Source organism: Sorex fumeus, unplaced genomic scaffold (genome assembly GCF_029834395.1).
Source record: "Sorex fumeus unplaced genomic scaffold, SorFum_2.1 ptg000051l, whole genome shotgun sequence".
NCBI classification, from domain to species: Eukaryota; Metazoa; Chordata; class Mammalia; order Eulipotyphla; family Soricidae; genus Sorex; species Sorex fumeus.
Window position 1 is genome coordinate 38263174 of NW_026606108.1, and position 22885 is coordinate 38286058.

The 22885-nt window shown below is 43.1% G+C and overlaps 1 protein-coding gene across 7 annotated transcripts in view; it reads right to left on the minus strand.

Moving 5' to 3' along the window:
• The window catches only part of SIL1 (SIL1 nucleotide exchange factor), a 372411-nt gene that overhangs the window by 107726 nt on the left and 241800 nt on the right, over positions 1-22885 (minus strand). For all 7 annotated transcript variants that reach the window (XM_056124475.1, XM_056124477.1, XM_056124476.1 and 4 more), the window contains one exon: positions 10959-11079. In XM_056124475.1, the coding sequence (XP_055980450.1) occupies positions 10959-11079 (121 nt within the window). The remainder of the gene's footprint in view (positions 1-10958; positions 11080-22885) is intronic.

Sequence of the window (22885 nt, forward strand, 5' to 3'; positions counted from 1 at the left end):
AAGAAGCATGGCTATACCCTGGGCAGGACTAGTTATAAACACCAAAATATAAATTTCTAGAAACTTATTTTCATGAGGGACTGGAGCAATAGCACAGAGGGTAGGGTGTTTGCCTTGCATGTGGCTGACCAAGTGGACTCAGGTTTGATTCCTCCACCCCTCTTGGAGAGCCCGGAAAGCCACCAAGAGTATCCCGCCTGCAAGGCAAAGCCTGGCAAGCTACTCGTAACATATTCTATATGCCAAACACAGTAACAACAAGTCTCACAATGGAGATGTTACTGGGTCTGCTCGAGCAAACTGATAAACAATGGGAGGATATTGTTACAGTGCAGTGCTATTTCTATTTTCTTCCCTATTTTTTTAAATTATTTTTATTACTGAAACAACATATGGTACAGTTGTAGACTTACAATTTTTTTTTAAATTTTTATTAGTGAACACCATGAGGTACAGTTGTAGATTTACAAATTTTTGTGCTTGGGTTTCGATTATACAATGATCAAGTACCCATCCCTCCACCAGTGCCCATTTTCCACCACCATGGATCCCAGTATCCCTAGAGTGCCCGGCTGGCCTCTAAGCCATGGAGTAAGCCTCCTGGTACTGATCTCGGCTATTCTTGGGTATTAATCTCCCATTTTGTTACTTTATGTCCCCCAGATGAATGCAATCTTTTTATGTCTATCCCTCTCTTTCTGACTCATTTCGCTTAGCATGATACTTTCCATGTGGTACCACTTGTATGTAAAATTCATGACTTCATCTTTTCTAACAGCTACATAGTACTCCATTGTAGACTTACAATTTTTTGTGCTTGGGTTTCAGTTATACAGTGATTGTGTACCCATCCCTCCACCAGTGCCCATTCTCCACCTCCAGTGCTCCCAGTATCCCTTCCACACTCTCCACCCCTCCATCCCACCCCACCCCTGTGTCAGGGCATTCCCTTTTTTTTTTCTCTCTCCTTTGGGGTGCTGTAGTTTGCAAAAGAGGCATTAAGTGGCAATCATGTTCAGTCTATAGTCTATTTTTAGCATGCATCTCCCATCCTGGGAGGATCCTCCCAACACCCTTTATTTGGTGCTCCCTTCTCTATCAGAGCTGTCTTTTCCCCCAGTATGTGTGGTTGGCCTCCAAGCCATGGAGTAAACCGCCTGGTACTTATCTCGGCTATTCTTGGGTGTTAGTCTTCTATTTTGTTACTTTATATTCCCCAGATGAATGCAATCTTTCTATGTCTGTCCCTCTCTTTCTGACTCATTTCACTTAGCATGATACTTTCTATGAAGTATCACTTGTATATAAATTTCATGACTTCATCTTTTCTAACAGCTGCATAGTACTCCATTGTGTAGATGTACCAAAGTTTCTTTAACCAGTCATCTGTTCCGGGCACCCAGTTTTTTTCCCAGATTTTGGCTATTATGAATAGTGCAGCAATGAACAGAGAAGTGCATATGACATTTTGACTATACTTTTTGCCTCTCTGGGATATATTCCCTGTAGGTGGAATATATCCCCACCGTCTCCTTCATGCAAAATTCTACTTCACAGAGCGGGGAGAAAGGGCTGCAAAGTTCAAAAAGAGAACTCCCAGAACGATCACCAACTGGGAACTCTTTGGCACTATTGCGGCAACATGGGAAGATGCCATTGTTGACAACAGTGACGAGGAATACAATCGACTGGTTCAGCACCTCCACGAATGTGCGAGGAATGCCAAGAGAGAGATAGCCACAAAAAAACGCCTGTCTTCGAAAACTCTTGAGCTAATTCACCAGCGTGGTTTGGCGCATGCCTCAGGCAACTGCAAGCTAACATACGAGCTCGCAAAGCAGTGCAGAGATGCGATCAAGGAAGACCTCAAAGAGAGAAGAGCAGAAGTACTGGTAGATGCGGTAGAAGCTGGGAAAAGTATTCATTACGCCCGCCTGTCCTTCGCCAACTACAAGACCAAGATGACTGCCCTCCGACGTCCTAATGGATCCATCACATCCTCCAGAACGGCAATGGAGAAGATTATCCATGACTTCTACTCAAATCTCTTCGATAGCCATGTCCACTTGCCGACATACCAAATTCCACAGGATGGATATGTCGTTCCCAACGTTCTCCCTTCCGAAATCTGGCACGCCATTTCGTCGGTAAAGAAACAAACAGCACCCGGCCCAGACAAGGTCAGACCTGAACACCTGAAGAACCTGCCATCAGTACTCATCAATACACTGGCTCGGCTCTTCACTCGCTACCTGTCTGAATGCAAGGTTCCATCCCAGTGGAAAACCAGCAGGACCGTACTACTGTTCAAGAAGGGAGACATCCATGACATTGGCAACTATCGCCCGATCTGCCTATTGTCTGTCATCTACAAGTTGTTCACTCGAGTCATCCTAAAGAGGATTGGCAGAACACTAGATGAAGGACAACCATGCGAGCAAGCCAGGTTCCGCAAAGGATTCAGCACCATCGACATATCCACACAATAACCAAACTCATTGAGATTTCTCAGGAGTTCAAGATGCCGCTCTGTTTAACGTTCATTGATTTAAAGAAGGTCTTTGATTCTGTTGAGACAGAAGCAGTCATTGAAGCCCTATCCAATCAGGGCATTCAAGCCCAATACATCAAGATCCTCCGTGAGCTGTATTGCAGATTCACTACCAGGATCTCACCATTCTACAAAGAAGTGATCGTTGATGTCAGGAGTGGCGTTCGGCAGGGTGATACCATTTCACCGAAACTCTTCAGTGCCACCCTCGAGAACATCATGCGACGACTGGAATGGGAAGGAATGGGAGTGAAGATAGATGGTCGGCAATTACACCACCTCCGCTTAGCTGATGACATTGTTTTAATAACACCAAACATCAGCCAAGCGGCACAAATGCTGGCCGACTTTGACCGTGAGTGTGGAAAGGTAGGACTACAGCTGAATCTTATGAAGACAATGTTTATGAGAAACAGCCTTGTTCCTGATGCCCCATTTGCTCTCAACGGGAACGACCATCTCCGAATGCAACAGCTATGTGTACCTAGGTCGAGAAGTCAACATGACAAATGACCTGGCACCCGAGCTGCGCAGGAGGAAGAGAGCGGCTTGGAACGCCTTCAAGAATGTCGAAGAAATAGCTAAGAGGACGAAGAACCTCTGGCTCCGGGCACATCTCTTTGATTCCACTGTTCTTCCTGCATTAACATATGCCTCAGAGACCTGGGCCCTACGCAAACAGGATGAGAATGCTATTCAGGTCTCCCAAAGAAGAATAGAAAGAGTTATGCTTGGAATATCACGGTTCACTCAAATGAGAGAAAAAATCCGGAGTTCCAACATCCGTCGACGATCAAGAATCAGGGACGCTGTCTCATTTGCCAAGGTGTCAAAAATCAGATGGGCTGGTCACGTAATGAGGTTTAAAGATGACCGCTGGACTAGAGCTGTTACTGACTGGATTCCACGGAATGTCAAAAGACCACGTGGCCGCCCACCTACCAGATGGTCAGACTTCTTCGTGAAGATCATGAACGATCGGTTTGAGGCTCTTCATGGTCCCAGAGCGAACAGATGCCATTGGGCTACACTAGCACGCGACAGGGACAAATGGAGACGTTACTGGCGCCCGCTCGAGCAAATCGACGACTAACGGGAAGTTAAGTGATTAAGTGATTAAGTGGGATATATTCCCAGGAGTGATGTTCTGGGTCAAATGGGGGCTCAATTTCTAATTTTTTGAGAATCGTCCATACTGTTTTCCAAAAGGGCTGAACGAGTCGGCATTCCCACCAGCAGTGAAGGGGAGTCCCTTTCTCACCACATCCATGCTAACACAGGTTGCTTTTGTTCTTTTGGATGTGGGCCAGTCTCTGTGGTGTGAGATGATATCTCATTGTTGTTTTGATCTGCATCTCCCTGATGATTAGTGATGTAGAGCATTTTCTCATGTGTCTTTTAGCCATTCAGATTTCTTCTTTGGAAAAGTTTCTGTTCATTTCATCACCCCATTTTTTGATGGGGTTAGATGCTTTCTTCTTGTAGAGTTCAACCAGTGCTTTGTATATCCTTGATATCAACCCCTTATCAGATGAGTATTGGGTAAATATCCTTTCCCCTTCTGTAGATTGTCTTTGTATTCTGGTCACTGTATCTTTTGAGGTGCAGAAGCTTCTTAAGATAGTCCCATTTGTTTATCTCTGTTTCTACTTGGTTGGTCTGTGGAGTGTCATCTTTGAAGATACCATTAGCCTCAATATCGTGGAGGGTTTTGCCAACCTTGTCTTCAATGTACCTTATGGATTTTGGCCTGATGTTGAGATCTTTAATCCATTTTGATCTGACTTTTTTACATGATGTTAAGTCGAGGTCTAAGCCCATTTTTTTGCATGTGGTTGTCCAGTTATGCCAGCACCACTTGTTAAAGAGGCTTTCCTAGCTCCACTTCACATTTCTTGCTCCCTTATCAAAGATTAGATGTTTATACATTTGGGGTTGTATGTACAGATATTCCACCCTGTTCCACTGGTCTGCGGCCCTGCCTTTGTTCCAGTACCATGCTGTTTTAATTATTACCGCTTTGTAGTAGAGTTTGAGGTTGGGAAGGGTGATGACTCCCCACGTCTTTTTCCCAAGAATTGCTTTAGCTATTCATGGGCGTTTGTTGTTCCATATAAATTTCAGGAGTGCTTGATCTATTTCTTTGAAGAATTTCATGGGTATCCTTATAAGGATCATGTTGAATCTGTACAATGCTTTCGGGAGTATTGCCATTTTGACGATGTTAATTCTTCCTATCCTTGAGCAGGAGATACATTTCCATTTCCTCTTGTCCTCTTTTATTTCATGGAGTAGCATTTTGTATTTCTCATTGTAGAGGTCCTTTACCTCTTTAGTTAGACTGATTCCGAGGTATTTGATTTTCTGGGGCACAATTGTGAACGGGATTTTTTTTCATGTCACTTTTCTCTCTCTCATTATTTGCATATAGGAAAGACAGGGATTTGGGGGCATTGATTTTATAGCCTGCGACTTTACTGTACAAGTCTATTGTTTCTAGGAGTTTCTTGGTAGAGGATTTACGATTCTCGAGATCTAGTATCACCAGCACCTTCCTCCCGTTGTTCATCGATTTGCTCGAGCAGGCCCAGTAACATCTCCATTTTGAGACTTCTTGTTACTGTGTTTCGCATATTGATTATATGCAGGCAAGATACTCTCAGTAGCTTGCTGGGCTCTCTGAGAGAGGTGGAGGAATCAAACCTGCCGGGCTCTCCGAGAGGGGCAGAGGAATCGAACCCGGCTCAGCCGGCCGGCTTCGCACAAGGCAAACGGTCTACCACTGTGCTATCACTCCAGCCCCATAGTATCATATCATCTGCGAATAGTGAGAGCTTGATTTCTTCCTTTCCTATCTGGATGCCTTTAATGTCTTTTTCTTGCCTAATCACAACTGCAAGTACTTCCAGTACTATATTAAACAGAAGTGGTGAGAGTAGGCATTCTTTTCTTGTCCCTGATCTTAGAGGAAAGGCCCTTAGTTTTTCCCCATTGAGGATAATGCTTGCCATGGGTTTGTCGTATATGGCTTTGACTATTTTGAGGAAAGTTCCTTCAAAACCCATTTTGGTGAGAGTCTTCATCATAAATGGGTGCTGTATCTTGTCAAAAGCTTTTGTGCATCTATTGATATGATTATATGGTTTTTATCTTTACTTTTCATGATATGATGGATTATGTTGATTTCCGAATGTTAAACCATCCTTGCATCCCTGGGATGAATCCCACTTAGTCATGGTGTATGATCTTTTTGATGAATTGTTGGATTCTATTTGCTAATATTTTGTTGAGGATCTTTGCATCCATGTTCATCAGGGATATTGGCCTATAGTTTTCTTTGTTAATGGTGTCTTTGTTTGCTTTTGGTACTAGAGAGATATGTGCCTCATAGAAGATGTTTGAGAGAGTTCCTGTTTTTTCAATTTCCTGGAAAAGCTTGAGGAGAACTGGCAAAAGGTCTTCTTTAAATGTTTGGAAGAATTCACTAGTGAATCCATCTGGGCCTGGGCTTTTGTTTTTGGGAAGACTTTTGATTACCACTTCAATTTCCTTGATATGAATGGGTCTATTCAGGTATCCCAAATCTTCCTGGTTCAATCTTGGGAGATTATAGGAATAATTGTGCGTATTGTTGTACATATCCCTTGATAAATAGAAAATGGCCTTCGCTGTTCCTTCTAATCTTTTTCAACCTGAAATTTATGTTGTTGGATACTAATATGGCCACCCCAGCTTTTTTGATGGAGCTGTTTGCTTGCAGAATTGTTTTCCATCCTTTAACTTTGAGTCTGTGTTTTCTCTGATTGTTCAGATGTGTTTCTTGTAGACAGCAGAATGTTGGCTTCAGTTTCTGGATCTATTTTGTCACACTGTGTCTCTTGATTGGTGCATTTAGACTATTGACATTGAGAGAGATTACTGTCATGGGGTTTTGTGCCATCTTTCTGTAGGGGTTGTTTGTATTAATAAATGTTTTCCTTCTTATCTTTACAGAGGCCCCTTTAATCCTTCTTTTAGATTTGGTTTTGCGTCTATGAAGTTCCTGAGCTGTTGTTTATCTACAAATTGGTGTACAGTTCCATTGAGTTTGAGTGAGAGTTTACCTAGATAAAGTATTCTTGGTGAGGCATTCATTTCATTGAGTTTTTTCACTATATCCCACCACTGTCTTCAGGCTTGGAGGGTTTCCTCTGATAGGTCTGCTGTAAATCTAAGGGGTGCTCCTTTGTATGTGATTTCCTTCTTTGACCTTGCTGCTTACAGAATTGTATCTCTGTCCACAGCATCTATCATTCTGACTATGATTTGCCTTGGAGTGTTTTAATTCGGGTCTCTTTTAGCTGGCACTCTTCTGGCTCCTTGGATCTGGATGTCTACATTCTTTAACTCTGGGAACTTTTCAGCAATGATTTCTTTGACTGTGGCTTTTTCATTGGGGTTGCCTCCCTGTCCTTCTGGCACTCCAATGATTCTAATGTTGTTCCTCTTGGCATCATCCCCTAGGTCTCTGATTCTCCTTAGAGATATTTTGAGGTCTTTTCCCATTGTTCGTTGTTCCCTATGCGACTATTGCTCATCTTCAAGCTCACTGATCCTGTCTTCAGTTGTATTCATCCTACTGCTGAGGGCACCTACTGAGTTTTTAATTTTGTCTAACGAATCCTTTATTTGTGACACTTCTTTTTGTAGCTTTTTTATTTCTGCTCTCATTTCTTCCTGTATTTTCTTGACTATCCATTCTATTGTTTCTTTCATTTCTTCCTTTAGTTTTCTGGATGTCTCCTCCATTGATTCTTTGAGTAGTTCCTTGACCATCCTCTGCATTTCATCTCAAAATTCTTTATCAGAGAGAGCATATTTGTGGATAACCCTGGTTGAGGATTTGAGACTCTTTTCTTCGTCCTCTCCTTATAGTGGAGATTTGCGCTATTTCTTCATTTTGTTTTGGTTGTCTAGTGGTCAAATCCTGGAATTCACTAGCACTGTTCCCTCTTATTGTGGGAAAGGATTCTGGATAAGTCGGTCAATGGTGGTCACCCTTCTCCCTTTCTAGAGTCTAACCTTCCTCTCAGGCATTATTCTTTGGCTTATGATGGGCATCTGGTGAAGCTTTGAGGGAGGCACTCTTTTAATATTGGGCTTGTACAGCTTCTTGCATACTGGTCTTTTGTTAAAATTGGAGTAGGCCAGTGGATAATTGTTGTAGTTGAGGTGGCCAGGAATTTTTCCACAGAATTAGGTGATAAAGGCTGGGATGAAAGTTCAAGAGTGGTGGGAGTGGGAAATGTAACTGCGGCCGATGTTGGGGGGGGGGGCACGCCAAGCGGGAACAGACCTGTTGAGAAGGGGCAGTGACTAGTTGGGCTGGTGCTTACTGCAGAAGTGGAGGCAGTTGCCCCAGGCCGGGGTCCCGGCAGTGGCTGGCTTTTTGGGTCCAGTGCAGTGCTATTTTTATGAGTCATGAAACATTGTTTTTTAACAACTGGATAAAAAAATGTCAAAAATAGTGTCAGAGGCTAAGACCAATAGTATAGTGGGTAGAGCACTTGCCTTGCATGCAACTGACCTGGGTTTGATCCCCAGAACCTCATATGGTTCCCCCAAGCATGATCCCTCAGCACAGATTCAGGAATAAGCCCAGAACAACACCAAGCGTAGCCCCAAAACAACAAAAAAACAAAAAAATAGGACTAGAGAGATCAGTTGTCTGGAGTGGAAGCTTGAACTTTAGGAGCCCAATGCTTCATCCCTGGCATGACATGGTTGTCAAACTCCACCAGAAGCAATCCCTAAGTAGAACTGGAAGTAGTCTCCGAGCATCACTGGGTCTGTAAAAAGACCCACCCTTCACTGATGCTTTTTTAAAAACCCATTTTGCTAGTTTTTGTGTTAGACTCTTCATGGTCAAAGAACATAAAGTGGAGATAGGAAAGTCTCTTCAACATATGTTAAAGAATGAAAACATACTAAAGAATAAAACAGGACCACAATCTCACATCATACACATCATTAATTCAAAATGGATTAAAGACTTAGATGTTAGAACAAAATCTGTAAAATACATTGAATAAAACAGGCAAAACAATCCATGATAATTGATTTAGTTGTGTCCTCAGCGATTCTACTCCATTGGCAAGGAAAAATAAAAGTAAAAATAAACAAATGAGACTCCATCAAACTAAAATGTTTATGCACCTGGGGAAAAAATACAGGGAAGAAGAGACAGTTCAGCAGTTAAAGCTTGCCTTGCATGCAGGCAACCCAGTTCAATCCCCAACATCCCACATGGTCCCCCAAGTCCCAACAGGAGTGACCCATGAGCTCAGCCAGAACTAAGACCTGAGCACCTCCAGGTGTGGCCCCAAAATAATAACTAAAACACTATTGCTAAAATAAGATATTCATACCATATATATGACCAAAAAAAATTTTTTTTTCAGGCCAGAGTGATAGCACAGCGGGTAGGGCATTTTCCTTGCATGTGGCCAGCCCAGGTTCGATCCCTGGCATCCCAAATGGTCCCCCAGCACTGCCAGGAGTAATTCCTGAGTAAAGAGCCAGGAGTAACCCCTGAGCATTGCTGGGTGTGACCCAAAAAACAAAAAAAGGGACAATTTTTTCCCATCAATATATGGGGAGAGGACTTAACAGACACTTGTCCATAAAAGACACAACAGATTGCCAGTAGTCACATTTGAAATATGCTCATCATCAAGGAAATGCAAACTTTCTCACTCTAGTGAAAATGGCATCTATCAAAGAAGCAGAACAAGTTGGGTTGGGATTTGGCTTAATGACAGGGTGCTTGCTTGCATGTAGAAGGCCCTGGGTTCAAATCGTGGCAGTTCATGTTTGCCCAAGCACTGAGCCAGCAAGAGCATCCAAGCACTACAGGTATGAGGCAAAAACCAAAAGAAAAATAAAAAAGAAGTGCTGGTAGGGATGTTGTGGAAAAGGAACCCTCATTATTCTTGTGGGAACGTAAACTGATTCACTTTCGATGGAAAACAGTACAGAGATTTCTCAAAAAATAAAAAAATAAAAATAAAACTACCATATGATCCAGCAATTTCACTCCAAGGTATCTATCTCAAGAACACAAAAACACTAATACATAAAGATATATGCATACTTATGTTCCCTGCGGCGCTATTTACAATAAGCCAAGATCTGGAAACAACCTAAATTCCCAACAACAGATGAGCAGAGAAAGGAGGTGTGGATACTCCATACAATGGAAAAAGTACTCAGCTGTGAGAAAAGAGGAAGTAGCATTTTACTATCTCAGAAATGGAACTAGATATTGTCAAGTCAAGTAGCGGAAGAGATTGTTCAGCAAGTAAGGTGCTTGCCTCAATTCAATCACTGGCACCTCATATAGGTGCCCCAAAACACTGCCAGGAGTGATTCCTGAGCACAGAGCCAGAAGTAAGCCCTGAGCATAGCTGGGTGTGATGCTCAAACACACCCCTCCCCAAAAAAGTTCTTTAAAAAGTCAAGCAAAGTAAGTTCAAATGTGAAAGACAAGTGAACTCACTCACCACTGGTATATAAAGAAACAAAGTAAGGAAAAAACCAAAGAACACAAGTCCTTAGACTCTGATTGCAGAACTAAGATTAACAAGGGGTAAAGGGTATAGACAAGAAGGGTCCTATAGAAAGTGATGGGGGAGATAGTGATAGTTTGGAGGTGCATGGCTGATATCCACATTGCCCTTTCAAAATGCACAATTCCAGCAGCTGCTGCAACCCCATGTCCAAACCTCCTCCTACCTCATATAGGAAAGAGCCAGCAAAAAAAAACCTTGGTAATTCATGGCAAAGAACAGAAAATTAGAGACAATGAATTATCCAAATCAAATCATCTAAACTGGTTATTAAAAAATAAGGCAACCTCTACAGTGGAGAACTTTTATATTCTAAGAAAGCCTGCTTTAATATGGACTAACAAGAGGAAAACTTAGTCTGAATTAAAGACTTTAAAATGCAATTTTATTGTTCACCAAGGAAGTATTACTGCAAAGCAGAAGGCCTAACAGGCCTGTTTTAATGAATAGATGACTCATCTGTAATCAGTGCATTAATTGTTGGGATTCAAATGGGTGCTCTTAAAGTACTGGGAAAAACAGCTTCCTTTTTAAAGCAGGTTAAGCATTCCCCCTGCAGCCTTTTTTAAAGTATAATTTGCTTTGAAAACTATTTCTTTCCAAAGAATATAGAAGCAAACTCCCATAAAACCCTGACAGATTTATCACAAATTCTAGGCTATTGCATTTTAGTTTTGTTTTTTAAGTCACACGAATTTGGGTAAGGAACACTGCACTGTCACTACTTTAGTTTTTTGTTTTTTCTTTTAAATAATCAATGCTGTTGCATGACTTCCCAGTCCCTAGGGTCGACACTGTACCTTTTGCTTTTTCTTGACACTTTCAAATTACTTTGGGGTGTGTCCTCATCTTGAAGCTTTGCTTCTCTTGCCCCAGTCTGGAGATTCATTCGCACATGGCACCCTGCAGGAACGGCCTGACCTAAAAGTCAAGAAGAGAGAAGGTTCAGGGAATATAAGGGCCATCTACCCTGAGGTGCTAAGTAACAGGCTAACAAGCCAGGAGAACTCTGTATTTCATGAAGACAAGACACTGCTGTCTGGGTACCTAAGCCCATCTCCCTAATACACAAACCACTCTGACTGCTAATCTGCATGGAACTAAAGAAGGGAAGGTGAGCAAGGCTATCTGCACTTCAACCTAGGAATCAAAGGCCCCCAGAAACTATTGTGCTTTCTTTACAACTAAGCTGTCAGAGACCTCTTTAGAATGTATAGGTAAATGATGAGGACCTACTCACGCTTCAGGGCATGTTTACACTAGTTCCTCCTCTATGATACCTTCCTGGCTCTCCCTGAAGTCCCACCAAACTGCAGACAACCTCCCATGCCAGCATTCCTCCCATTCCACCGAACCCCCCCTCATCTATTTAAGGCAGGCTCCTAGGAGTCTCTCTCATCCCCAAGTACAGGGATGTTTCTTCTCCATATTTCCTTAGCCACTAGGCCAGAGATTACCACCTAAAATCCATGTTGTTTAATGTTTATAAGAAGGGAAAAGAAGGAAAATGGAAGAATGAGAAGGCAGCAAACCATAGTTGCATGGATTAAATCCGAGAGTAACTAAAACCTACTCCCCTATCTATCTCAGAAAAGCTGATCCACTAACCAGTAAAACAAGAGTTGTGAATGGATGGGTTATCTACACACTTTGTACAACTACCCAAGGACAGTTACAAAGCAAGTGTGCAAGACCAAATGCCACAAATGGAATGTGACACTCATTTATTCAGACATGCACTAGTATTTACCCAGTCACATTGGTACCCGGCCACTGTGGGAGGCTCTAGGAATACAAAGAGAAATGTTAATGGTCACAGGACTGAGAGTTTCAGATGGGGCTCCTCAGCAAACTGGAAACGGAGAAGCAGAGATGCAGCTCTGACACCTGAACTCTGACTCGCTTTCTTCTGCCAGGGGATGCCTCACCTTGTTGATGCTAAATCTAAAGAATCCAAAAAAAAGTGCCAATCTGAAAAAAAAAAAAAACGCCTTTGAGGGAAGTCTATGGACAGGAGAATAATTAGTAAACTTGGAATAAAAATGGGTGATTAGGGAGGGGGCCGAGTGACAGTATAGCAGGGGAGGCATTTGCTTTCCACGTGGCCACCCCCAATCCAATCCCCAGCATTCTATACAGTCCCCCAAGCACTGCAAAGAATAATTTCTAAGTGCAGAGCCAGAGTAACCGCTGAACATTACTAAGTGTAATCCAAAAAACAAAGCAAAACCAAAAAAAAAAAATTAATTACAAAGCTCTCAGTTCCAGCAGGACCACAGTGAACTCCAAGTTCCAACAACAACTGCGCATTCCACCAGAGACCCAAGCAGCCGGGGAAGCACAGTGCCAGGCAAGGCCGCTTTCTTATACCAGTTTAGCAAGGTGCTTAAATACATGAGTGTACATAAACGTATACTGATTTAGGCATATAATAGACACACTTTCTAACCTCAAACCTATCCCAATTGTGAAAAGGGGAATAATATATATATATAGAGAGAGAGAGAGAGAGAAAGAGAGAGAGAGAGAGAGAGAGAGTAGAATGGGGAAACCTTTGGAAGGAGGTTCCTGAGCAGATTAATTTTGGGATTAAATAAAGTGAAAAGCAAAACCCAGACTGGGGAAAACAGGAATCCCTGCTGGCCCAGGTTCAGACCTGGGAAGTTGACAAGCTCCATTCAGGGAGTGAGGAGCAGAAAGGCCACAGAACTGGCAGGGCTGCTGGGCTGCTGGGGGGACAGCCAGACTGGGATAGGAAAACAGCAGAAGGCTGTTTTGGTCCTCAGAGGAGATGAGATAAAATACTTGTGATAACAGAATACTGGTTTTCCTGTGCCAATAATGATGGGGTAAGGGATAAATTCTTTAGTATGAATTTCATCTCTGACCCTTTTAGAGGATGAGGCTAGTTTATCTAGAGAGATCTAAAATTGATATAACAACAGAGATCTCACTGACTGCAAACAGGGCATCCTGGATATTCCTAACACTATACCAGTCCCAGAACCAATCTATCTGTAAAACCTGATGATTGTGAGACCAGAGCAATAGCACAGCAGGTAGTGTGCTTACCTTGCATGTGGCCAATCCAGGTTTGCTCCCTAGCACCCCAGATGGTCCCGCAAGCACCCCCAGTAGTAATTCCTGAGTACAAAACTAGGAGTAACCCCTGAGCAGCACTGGGTGTGACCCAAAATTAACCCCCCCCCAAAAAAAATAAAACCCACCCCGGTGATTGTTCCTAGATTCAGACACTTCTCCTGTCCTCCACATCACTATTCCTGTCCGGACCTACACCAGCTCATCCTTGAGCATTTGCCAGTCTTCCAACTGGCCTCCCAGCTATGCTTACTTTCCAACCCAATTGAAGGACTCATTTTAACACACACCTAACTGCCGTCCTCCTGCTTCAAACCTTCATTGGTTTCTTACTATTCTTTGAAGATGAAAATCCTCACGTTGTCCCTGATCCTTTTGTACCAGCCCCTACACACCCACCTCTTGAGTCCTCAGGTCTAGTCCCCCCTTTCCTATGCTGGGGCAATAGCAGACTTTTCCCATGCACGAGAAAAACAGGGTCCATCCTACCAGGAGCTATTCCCATTGTCCAGGACTTTTTGTCAGAGGCCCTTCCTGAGAGGCATACTCTCCCCACACCAAATCCACCCCCACCCCCAAAAGCCCCCACGACACCAAGAACCTTTTCCTTTTCCAACACAACCAGGACTTACAGCTCACTTTTTTTTTTAATCATTGAGCTTGTTAATGTAAATGCTCACTATTTTACCCCCAGGACTTACCACATGGTCTAGTCTATAGGAAACCTTCAAGAAATCATTTACTGAGTGATGATTTTTAATAAGCCAGAGAGAAAAATCCTAGCTTGTCTAGAAGTGTATAGAAAAGTTAACTAGGATTTTTAACCTTTTGGTCAAAGTTAGAAATAAAAAGGAAAAAAAGTGACTTTGAAAGTTTTAGAATATAAAACATTGTATCATGCCAAGATGTAGGACACGGAAAAGACTAGGATTTTATGTGAATCAATTTATTTGGGGAAAATTCCAAAATTACTCCCTTCACATAAGCCACCACAGGGGGCAAGAGCAAGCACAATAGCATTAACTTAAAATACAGGTTACGCACATTTAAAACACAGGAAAACCAGCCAAGGCAGGAGCAGTGGCAGAGGGGGCCAGAAAATGCATAAGATTCAGATGTTTCCACCACACTGGAGAAAGGCCAAGTTCGCAAGAGATCAGACCTGCATCCTTCCAGGGCTTCTGTGAAGGATAACAAGGGACCAGAGGGCTGAGGCAGAACAGGGGCCCAAAGTCAAGGATAAATGCAGGGAAGACTTAGAAATTAAAGAGAAGTGGACATGGAAGAAAAACTTAAAAATTATACAAAAACCCTTTGTCCACAATCAATCGCACACCATCAGGGAGACCCAGTCACAACAATTTTCCTAACAGAAAGTTTTGTCCTTAGCTCTTTCTTACTCATCAACTGAAATTTCACTACAAGGAAAAGCTGTCACTTCCCCAGTGATTTATTTATGTTTCCTAGCCACGTCCAGCACTGCTCAGGGCTGACTCATGGCTCTGTGCTCAGGGACCACTCCTGTAAGGACTCAAGAAACCAAATGTGATATGGGGATTGAACCCAGATCAGCTGTGTGCAAACCAAATGTCAAACTCACTGTACTATTACTCCAGGCCCTGACACCACTTACTCATTTATGAGTATTTTCCCATGGATATTTTATTCCATGTATCATTATTTCTTTTGTTGTTCAAATGGTCTTAGCTTTGAGCACCCTCCTCCAGACTGGCTCTCAAGTTCCTCTAACAACTGCCTTCCCCATCACTTTCTTTTGTCAGGATTTCCTTCCTTCCAGGTCTCATATGTTCCCAGTTTATCTTGTATTTTCTTTCCCACAATCCTGGAATCTGTGACTCCTCTCAAGGAAGCCTACTTTATCAAAATCATGCTCTGGGTTCTACACTTAAAGGTATTATTGCTTCTAGGCTCTGTCTATGACAAAGAAATGTATATGTGTGGTTACATACATACACATTTCTGTCTTCATCTATGTGCCCATATACCAATGACAACAGACAAGCTCTGGGCTTGGGGTTGGCTTTGGGGTAGGCCGCCTACTTGGCCCAAGGAGTCAGTCACCAGAAAACCCCAAATGCTGAGAGGGATCCAGCAGGCACAACCAAGCATTGAGTACCCCTCCAAACATGTTTACTGTTCCAGAGGGCAACGCAAACTAAGCTGTGCAGGAACATATATGAGAGCTACAAGCACTGTAGTGAGCTGTGTGGAACCTCAACCATCAAGATGACACAAAACAATGGGAAAGGAAGAGGGCATTTTTTAAAATACTCCAAACAAAACAAAAATAAGCTTATCCTGATATCTCAGATTCCAACTTAACAACACAATGCTTGTTTTCTTCCTTTCCTTATTTCAGTTCTAAAATACACATAAAACAGTTTCAAAAATACCAAACAGGATCAGAAGGAATGAGTCCAAATGCATGCCCAGCAAACATCACTGGTGGGGTCCTTGTGTTCCCCAGAAATGCGGGTCCCAGTAGTACCACATCACAGAACTCAAGCCAACCACCAGATCCATGCAGCTTGGTCAAGTATAGCCCGCAGAGGCCGATCTCTGACAGGTTCCAAAAGTAAAAAAATAAATAAATAAAATAATTGTTAACCACACCCCTATAAGGAAAAAACTAGACCACAATATTTATGTACAGTTCTTTTGTCTTTAATTTTACAGGATCTTGTCCAGATAGGTTTTGCAGTCACACTGGTTAGCTCTTTTCTTCCCTACCCACTTCAGAAGGACTGTTACTAATTTGTAATACTTGATTCGTTAGTGTCATCTGTTCTATTTTGTGGTTCCCACTCCTCCACAAGCTGGTTGGCTTAGCTGATGAGCTGAGGGCATTTGAAGGGTGTGTGAACCATTACTCCAGTTCTCAGAGTCAGAGCTGTACCCAAAAAAAAGTTTGGGGGTGGAAGGAGGTTCTCAAGCAGTGCTAAGAGGGCCCAGGGGACCACTCCCTCTGATACTTGGCCCCAGCTATGCACGCTTGAAGGTTAATGTCAGGGCCTTTCAGTTCAGTGCTGGTCCCATCCAGCAAATGTGGGATGTCCCTAAGGAAAACCCAGGTGCCAAGCAGATGGATGGTAGGGGCAGACACAGCTAATGTTCTCAGGGACCTCCAGAAACCAACCCAGCTGTCCTGGAGGAGGCAAGCAGTGTCAGGGCTCAAACTCAGGGGCTGGTGCATGCCAGCCATTGTGCTCCAGACCTCTGAGCCACCTCATCAGCCCCTTAGTTATTTTCAACCCAGTTCTGAGGTAGCTTGATTATTGTATTGATTCACTGCAATTGTTGGGAAAGAAGTTAAAATGTGTAATATGAAGAACAGCTTTTTTTTCCCCCTGGAATTATCCAATCACTATGTTGTTATTTTAAGTTTTGATTTTGATTTGGCTTGGTGGCCACACCCAGCAATGCTCAGGGGTTACTCTGGCTCTGTACTCAGGAATCTCTCCTGGCAGTGCTCTTGGGACCATACGGAATGCCACAGATCAAACTTGGGTTGGCAGGCTGGAACAATAGTACAATGGATGGGGTGTTTGCCTTGCAGGCAGCTGACCCAGGTTCGATTCCCAGCATCCCATATGGTCCCCCTGAGCACCACCAGGAGTAATTCCTGAGTGCAAAGCCAAGAGTGGGTCGCCGGGTGTGACCGAAAAAGAAAAAAAAATTGGGGGTTGGCAGGGTGCAACTTATCTGCTGTACTATGTCTCTGGTCCCCGGTTACTAGAGTTTTTTTTTTTAATCTTAAAATGTCCTTTCATAAAATGAGATGATGATGAGGGATGGTAATGGGCTACTGCTACATTAACTCAATAAGGGAAATATTGGACTTCTGGTGCCCAAACATTCTTTTAAAGTTGCTTTGGTTCATAAAGCACCACAGTCAGGAAATTACTGACCAGATCAAAATTTCTTAGGACATTTGAGATTTATTTACATTGTACACTGAAGTATGTAGTATACAAATTTTACCTCAATAAAGTTATTTTTAAAATCCATTCTTTGGACATAACACTATTTTCTTCTGATTTGCAGAGAAGCAATTAATCTATAAGACATAGTGTGACAGCATCTCTAGAGGACAGCATAAAGGGCTAAGCGCAAAGCCCAAGCATAGGCCCTAAAGCACAGTTCTGGGCAGAATAGAAAGAAGAAACCAGGCCTGAAAAAGTTGAGGCCATAAAGCCCCAAGGCAAGAGGAATCCTGGCTGAAGGGAAGGTGAAAAAATAGTGATCCAGAAGAGAAGGGTCACTCAACTCTAACCTCAGGAGAGGAAGGCAAGTAAGAGATAAGAGTGAGAAGAACCATTAGTGAGACTACATAGGGAGTGGTGAACATTCACATCTGAAAATATAAATGAAACATATTTGTAAATGAAATTCTACCCACAGCCAATTTATGACCACTGGCAAAGCTATCCACCTTGGGGAGAAATCTGCTCCCACACAGTCCTTGAGCTCTTCCCAGTGACCAGGAATGAGAGACGGGCCCTTCCTGAATGCACAGTGACAGTTCTGTTTGACTCCAGCATCAGATGCCTTGGTAGTTAGGTGGTCTGAGGAGAAGTAAGAGATAATGGAGTGCCCTGTGTATGCTCCCTCATCAAAACCTCCCCCACTGAGGACTTCTGGTCTTTTAAAAGTGTGAGACCAGAATACAGTGGCAGAAAAGCAAGAGGTGCTCTGGATTGGCTCCCTCGAAGAAGAGCCTGCAGGGCCACCATACCCTACTATGTTTTTGTAGGTTGGGGGACTTTAGCTAAATGCCTTTAGTTTTCTGACTCTCTGTAACTTTCTGTGTCAAATGACAAGACTCCAAGGGGTCTGTTTTCCATAATGTGTTAAAGATTGTCATAAAGAACAAATGAGAAAACAACTGTGTTGGTGCCTAGAAGGAAATACAGCCCACAAATGATAAATGTCAACCAGGATAAAACATTTTATTTACCACATGCTATTGGTGGGCTGTGTGTGACAGCATTGTAGCACTGTCCTCCCAGTGTTCATCGATTTGCCTGAGCGGGCACAAGTAACATCATCATTGTGAGACTTGTTACTGTTTTTTTTTTTAAATGAGAGCTAAAATGCCCTATTGTGTGGTGTTTCTTAAGTGCAGAGACCAATTACTTGTGCCCATAGCTCAGTGCTAGGCACACAGTAGCACAGTAGGACTCTAAAAGGTCAGTTTGAATGCTGGCCCCTGACTCTGACTTCCCATGTCAGAAAGAAAGGAGGAATGGGGAACAGGAAGCAAAGCCACTCACCTCACTGGGGCCTCCAAGTCTCTAACCAGGGTTGGTTGGAATTGACAATTTACAGGCCTGGTTGCCATGACTACCACAGCCCTCTCCTGCTTTTTATTCAGAACCCCCAAACAAGCCTGGCAAGATCCCTGTATCACACAAATGAGCATCTATACTAGCTCCAAAGCCGCACTTGAACTAAACCAATAACAAAAAAAAAAAAAAAAATTCACAAACCTCTCTAGGATGCTGAACCCAGAACCAATGCTTAATGTTATTACTTTGTTTAAGGGAAATATAAAGGAAGGTTTTTTTTAATAGCCAAAAACAAACAAACAAAAAAACCAGAAAACCATGATCAACCAGTCTACAGTTATATGTATGCTTTTTATCTAAAAGTACTAAATAATGACACCCCCCCCCAAAAAAAACAGTAATTCTCCAAATGGATACAGAATCTGGGAAGAGCTTTAGAAGAAGCATTTAGAAGATGCATTCTCCTGGTGGGGATTCACGTAGAAATCCCTGAAACTGGCCCAAAAGGAATTACTAGCTGGACTTAAAAATTAAAACTGGAAAACGCCTTTGTGTTCGGATTGTTGAGATCATAAAGGAGCCCCTTATCTTGTCCTCACTTAAAGGCCATATAAGAAAGACAGCATGTAGGCCAAAAGCTTATGCCGCAGAGGACCAGCCCACAGAGGGATTTGTTGACTACCTCAGCGCCCACTGTCTGCAAACTGCCCTTTCTAAAAACAGACTTTCCCGATCTTCTATATAAATTGCTTCCTGTGAACGTGCGGGTGAGACAGTTTTCTAGGACAGCAATCTGCCGTCTTCTGACCTGCTGGCTTGTTGTAAATGACATTCCTTGCCTACCTCCTATCTTGTCTCTTAACTGGCACATACCAGAGGGAACCAGATATGGTTGCACCCCTACCTATACTGATTTCCTTAGAGCAAGAGTGCTGGACTTTCCCTCAGAAAACAGTTACCTAGTTATCTCCACCTCTCTACTCACCCCCCAGAACTATCTTCCAAAAACTTATCAGCTGTGACCAAACCATTGTTTCCTTCCCAGTCCTGAGAGAGGACAGACACCAGCTACCGCCTGTCCTCCTCGAGAACCACAACAATATACCAACCTCTTTAGACAGAACTCACAAAAGGAGGGGTTCTTCAAGGACAGGCATGACATTGCTCCTCACATGTCCTACATTACCACGGGAGAAGTTCTCTGACCACTCATCGGGACAAAGGGTCAGACCTCCCATATCCAGGACACACTGACCACTAACAAGTATTTGCTATGCACTGGGTAAGAAAGAGATATGAAAGCGATCAACCCTTGCTGTTGGGTATCAAGAAAATGAGGAAGGAGGGTTACAATACTGAGTGTTCTGAGACTCTCAGGAGAGCAAAGGTTGCCTAATCAGGGGACAAAGAGTTGGTGTCCTGGAAGCATTTTGAGTTCGGCGTCTCTAGAAGGGAGCTGAGGATCAGAGGGTTTGTTGCAAAATTGTAATATTAGTCCTAATTAGACATAAAAAGCCTAAATCAAAGGACTAAATACAGAGTAACAAGAATGGGAATCGTATTAAGCATTTTAACCAGAAAAACTAGAAGTCCTCTAAGAGCTTGCCAGTCCTCCTCCCTCAAAAGCACTGAACCTTTAACCACATGCTCTCACAAACCTAGGGGACTTGTGAGAGCTCCCCCAAATTTTTTGGTGGGGGACCATACTTGGATGTGCTCAGAACAATTCCCATATCTGTGCTTGGGGGTTGCTCCTGGGGGAGGGAGGAGGGAGATTGTAGAGGATTAGGGAGGGAACGTGGGCTTCCTGCATGCAAAGCATGCACTCCAGCCCATTCAGCGCCCTGTCCAGGCCCATGTCTTAATCAAGCAGAGCAAAGACTAATGGGGGAGAGAGGTGCTACTTTCTCCAGAGGTGCTACTTTCTCCAGAGGAGAGGTGCTACTTTCTCCAGAGGAGTGCCCATTAAAATCCCTCCAGCTCTACCTTCAATGTGTCCCATATTCTTCCTCCACTTAGAAGACTCAGGAAGTGACCCTTAAGGGCATAACACAGTCCCTTAATCAGAGCACTTGGATCTATACAATCAAACTGGCAATCTGTTTTCAATAACCCGACCGACTGCTGTGATATACTATTCCTGTCATTTCTTTCTTTTTTCCCTATTTTGGGGCTACACTCAGCAGTGCTCAGGGGCTACCCTCCTAGCTTGGTGCTAAGGGGTTGTTCCTGGTGGTGTTTGGGGACCACGTTGTTCTGGGGTCAAAACCAAAGCTCCTCCATGCAAAGCATGCACTCTAGCCCACTACGCTATCTCTCATTTCTCTGGTCTCTTTTTGTATGGGGCAGGGCCAGGGAGGATTAGGGTCACCCCCAGTAGTGTTTGGAGCTACTCCCAGCTCTGTGCTTGGTTCTTACTCCCTGTGGTGCAGGGGGCTCACACTGTGCCAGGGATTGAACTGGGTCTCCTTCATGCAAAGTTGTGCAATAGCTCTTTGTGCTATTTCTAGCCTTATTTCTCCTCCCTTCCCCGCTTTTTTTTTTTAAAAAATATATGCTCCCCACTCAATCTTTAAGTCCCAAGTCCTAAAAATCCTGAATATATTCAGATTTCAATCTCTCTTCATTTGAGCATGCATGTATGTGTAGGTCTTGAAGATGAAGGGGATAAAGGAAAATTAGAAAACAAAGAAACTCACCAAGAAACCCAGACATCTGGCAATACGCTGGAATAAGCTGCAACACAGCTACCATTCTTTAGCTCTCTGAATCCACACAGAATTATTGCGTTCAATAAAATTGCATTTTTGAAAGTCTCACTATAATTGAAATGAACCACAAGACATTGGCAGTATGTGTCACTTAATCTTGAGTAGGGGAAATAAATTGGGAGTGAAGGAGTTAAATGTTTCGGGTGGGTTGGGGGGGCTCAGGTGTCAGGGGCTTGAGTGCCACTGCTGCTCATTTTCTAGAGAAAACTCCAGAGGATTTCAGAGTGCATTTCCCACCCAGGCACAATTTCATTAGCAGCTCATTAGCAGGAGTGGCAACCATTTCTGACTCTTGTTTTTCATAATATTTATTGGTTAATTGACACTTTGAACACAAGTTGACTGAGAACCAAATGAAAGTGCTAAAACCACTCATTAGTCAAATTTAAGGCACAAAGATTGTATTCTAAACATACCCTTTGTTCTCATTTATTTTCCTCAAACAGAAGTCATAATTTAGTAAGGTGGTTTAAAAAGCAAAGTGCCAAGATATTGGGTTTTAATTTTAATCCTTTTCCCACCCCTGCAGCCCCAAGGGATTCTGACATCATAATTGGCTCTATTTGTTCTCTTTTACAGCACCTGTTGCCTCCACAGCCAAACAGCCAAACAGTCCTATAAATTATTCCAAAACTGTGTCAGCTACTCCTGCCCTCTCCAATTTCCTTAGTATCTAAGGCAGAAGTCCCTTAGCTTGGATGCTCCTTGCCATGACAAGAAAGGAAGTTCACAGAAAGACAGGAGTAAACTTTAAAGCATACAATTTCTTCAGATCAGCTAAAAGGGAGGGAACACTTAAATCTCTCCACTTATTTTGTACATGTGGAGGAAATCAGAAAGGGGCAAGGGGCAGATGGAGCAACATACACAATGCAGAGAAAACAGTCAAGTCCTAACCTTGCTGCTTCCACTCCACTGTGGAAGAATCGCCTGTAAATACAGGCAACTTAAATAATAAAACAAGGTCAGTCACCTGAGTTGTCTTTCCCCTACTAGAGGAGGGTGATCTTATTCAAACTGTGCTGCCTCTCAGCTTCATGTTTTGGATATCAGTCATTGTATTTATTATTATTATTATGTTGGGCCATACTCAGTGCTGCTCAGGAACCACTCCTTGTGGTGTTCAGGAACCATATGTGTTGCCAGGGATCGAACTGGGTAACTGTGTGCGTAGTAGGCGCCTTGCCCCTGAACTGTCACTCTAGGCCACAGAATATCAGCTGTCAGGAGCCCTACTGAGTCCTGTTGTGCTCTGGTTTTTTCATCCGCATTGCTCATTTCACCAGAAGGAACAAACTACAGCTTCTAGCATTGAGGAGACCAGTTGTCAAATTCAGTGGTAGAAGGTATAGACTGAGTAAATTCCAGGTCCAATACCACCACTTAATAGTTGTGAGACCTGGGGAAAGGAATCTCTGTGGTTCAAGTATAAAAAAGGGCTCCAAGTAGTCACTTCAAGAGTTCCCAGAGTTCATTGTGAGGAGCAGGAGATAAAGCTGACCCCAGAGAGAAGCATGCTGAAAGTAGACTATAGACCAAACATGATTG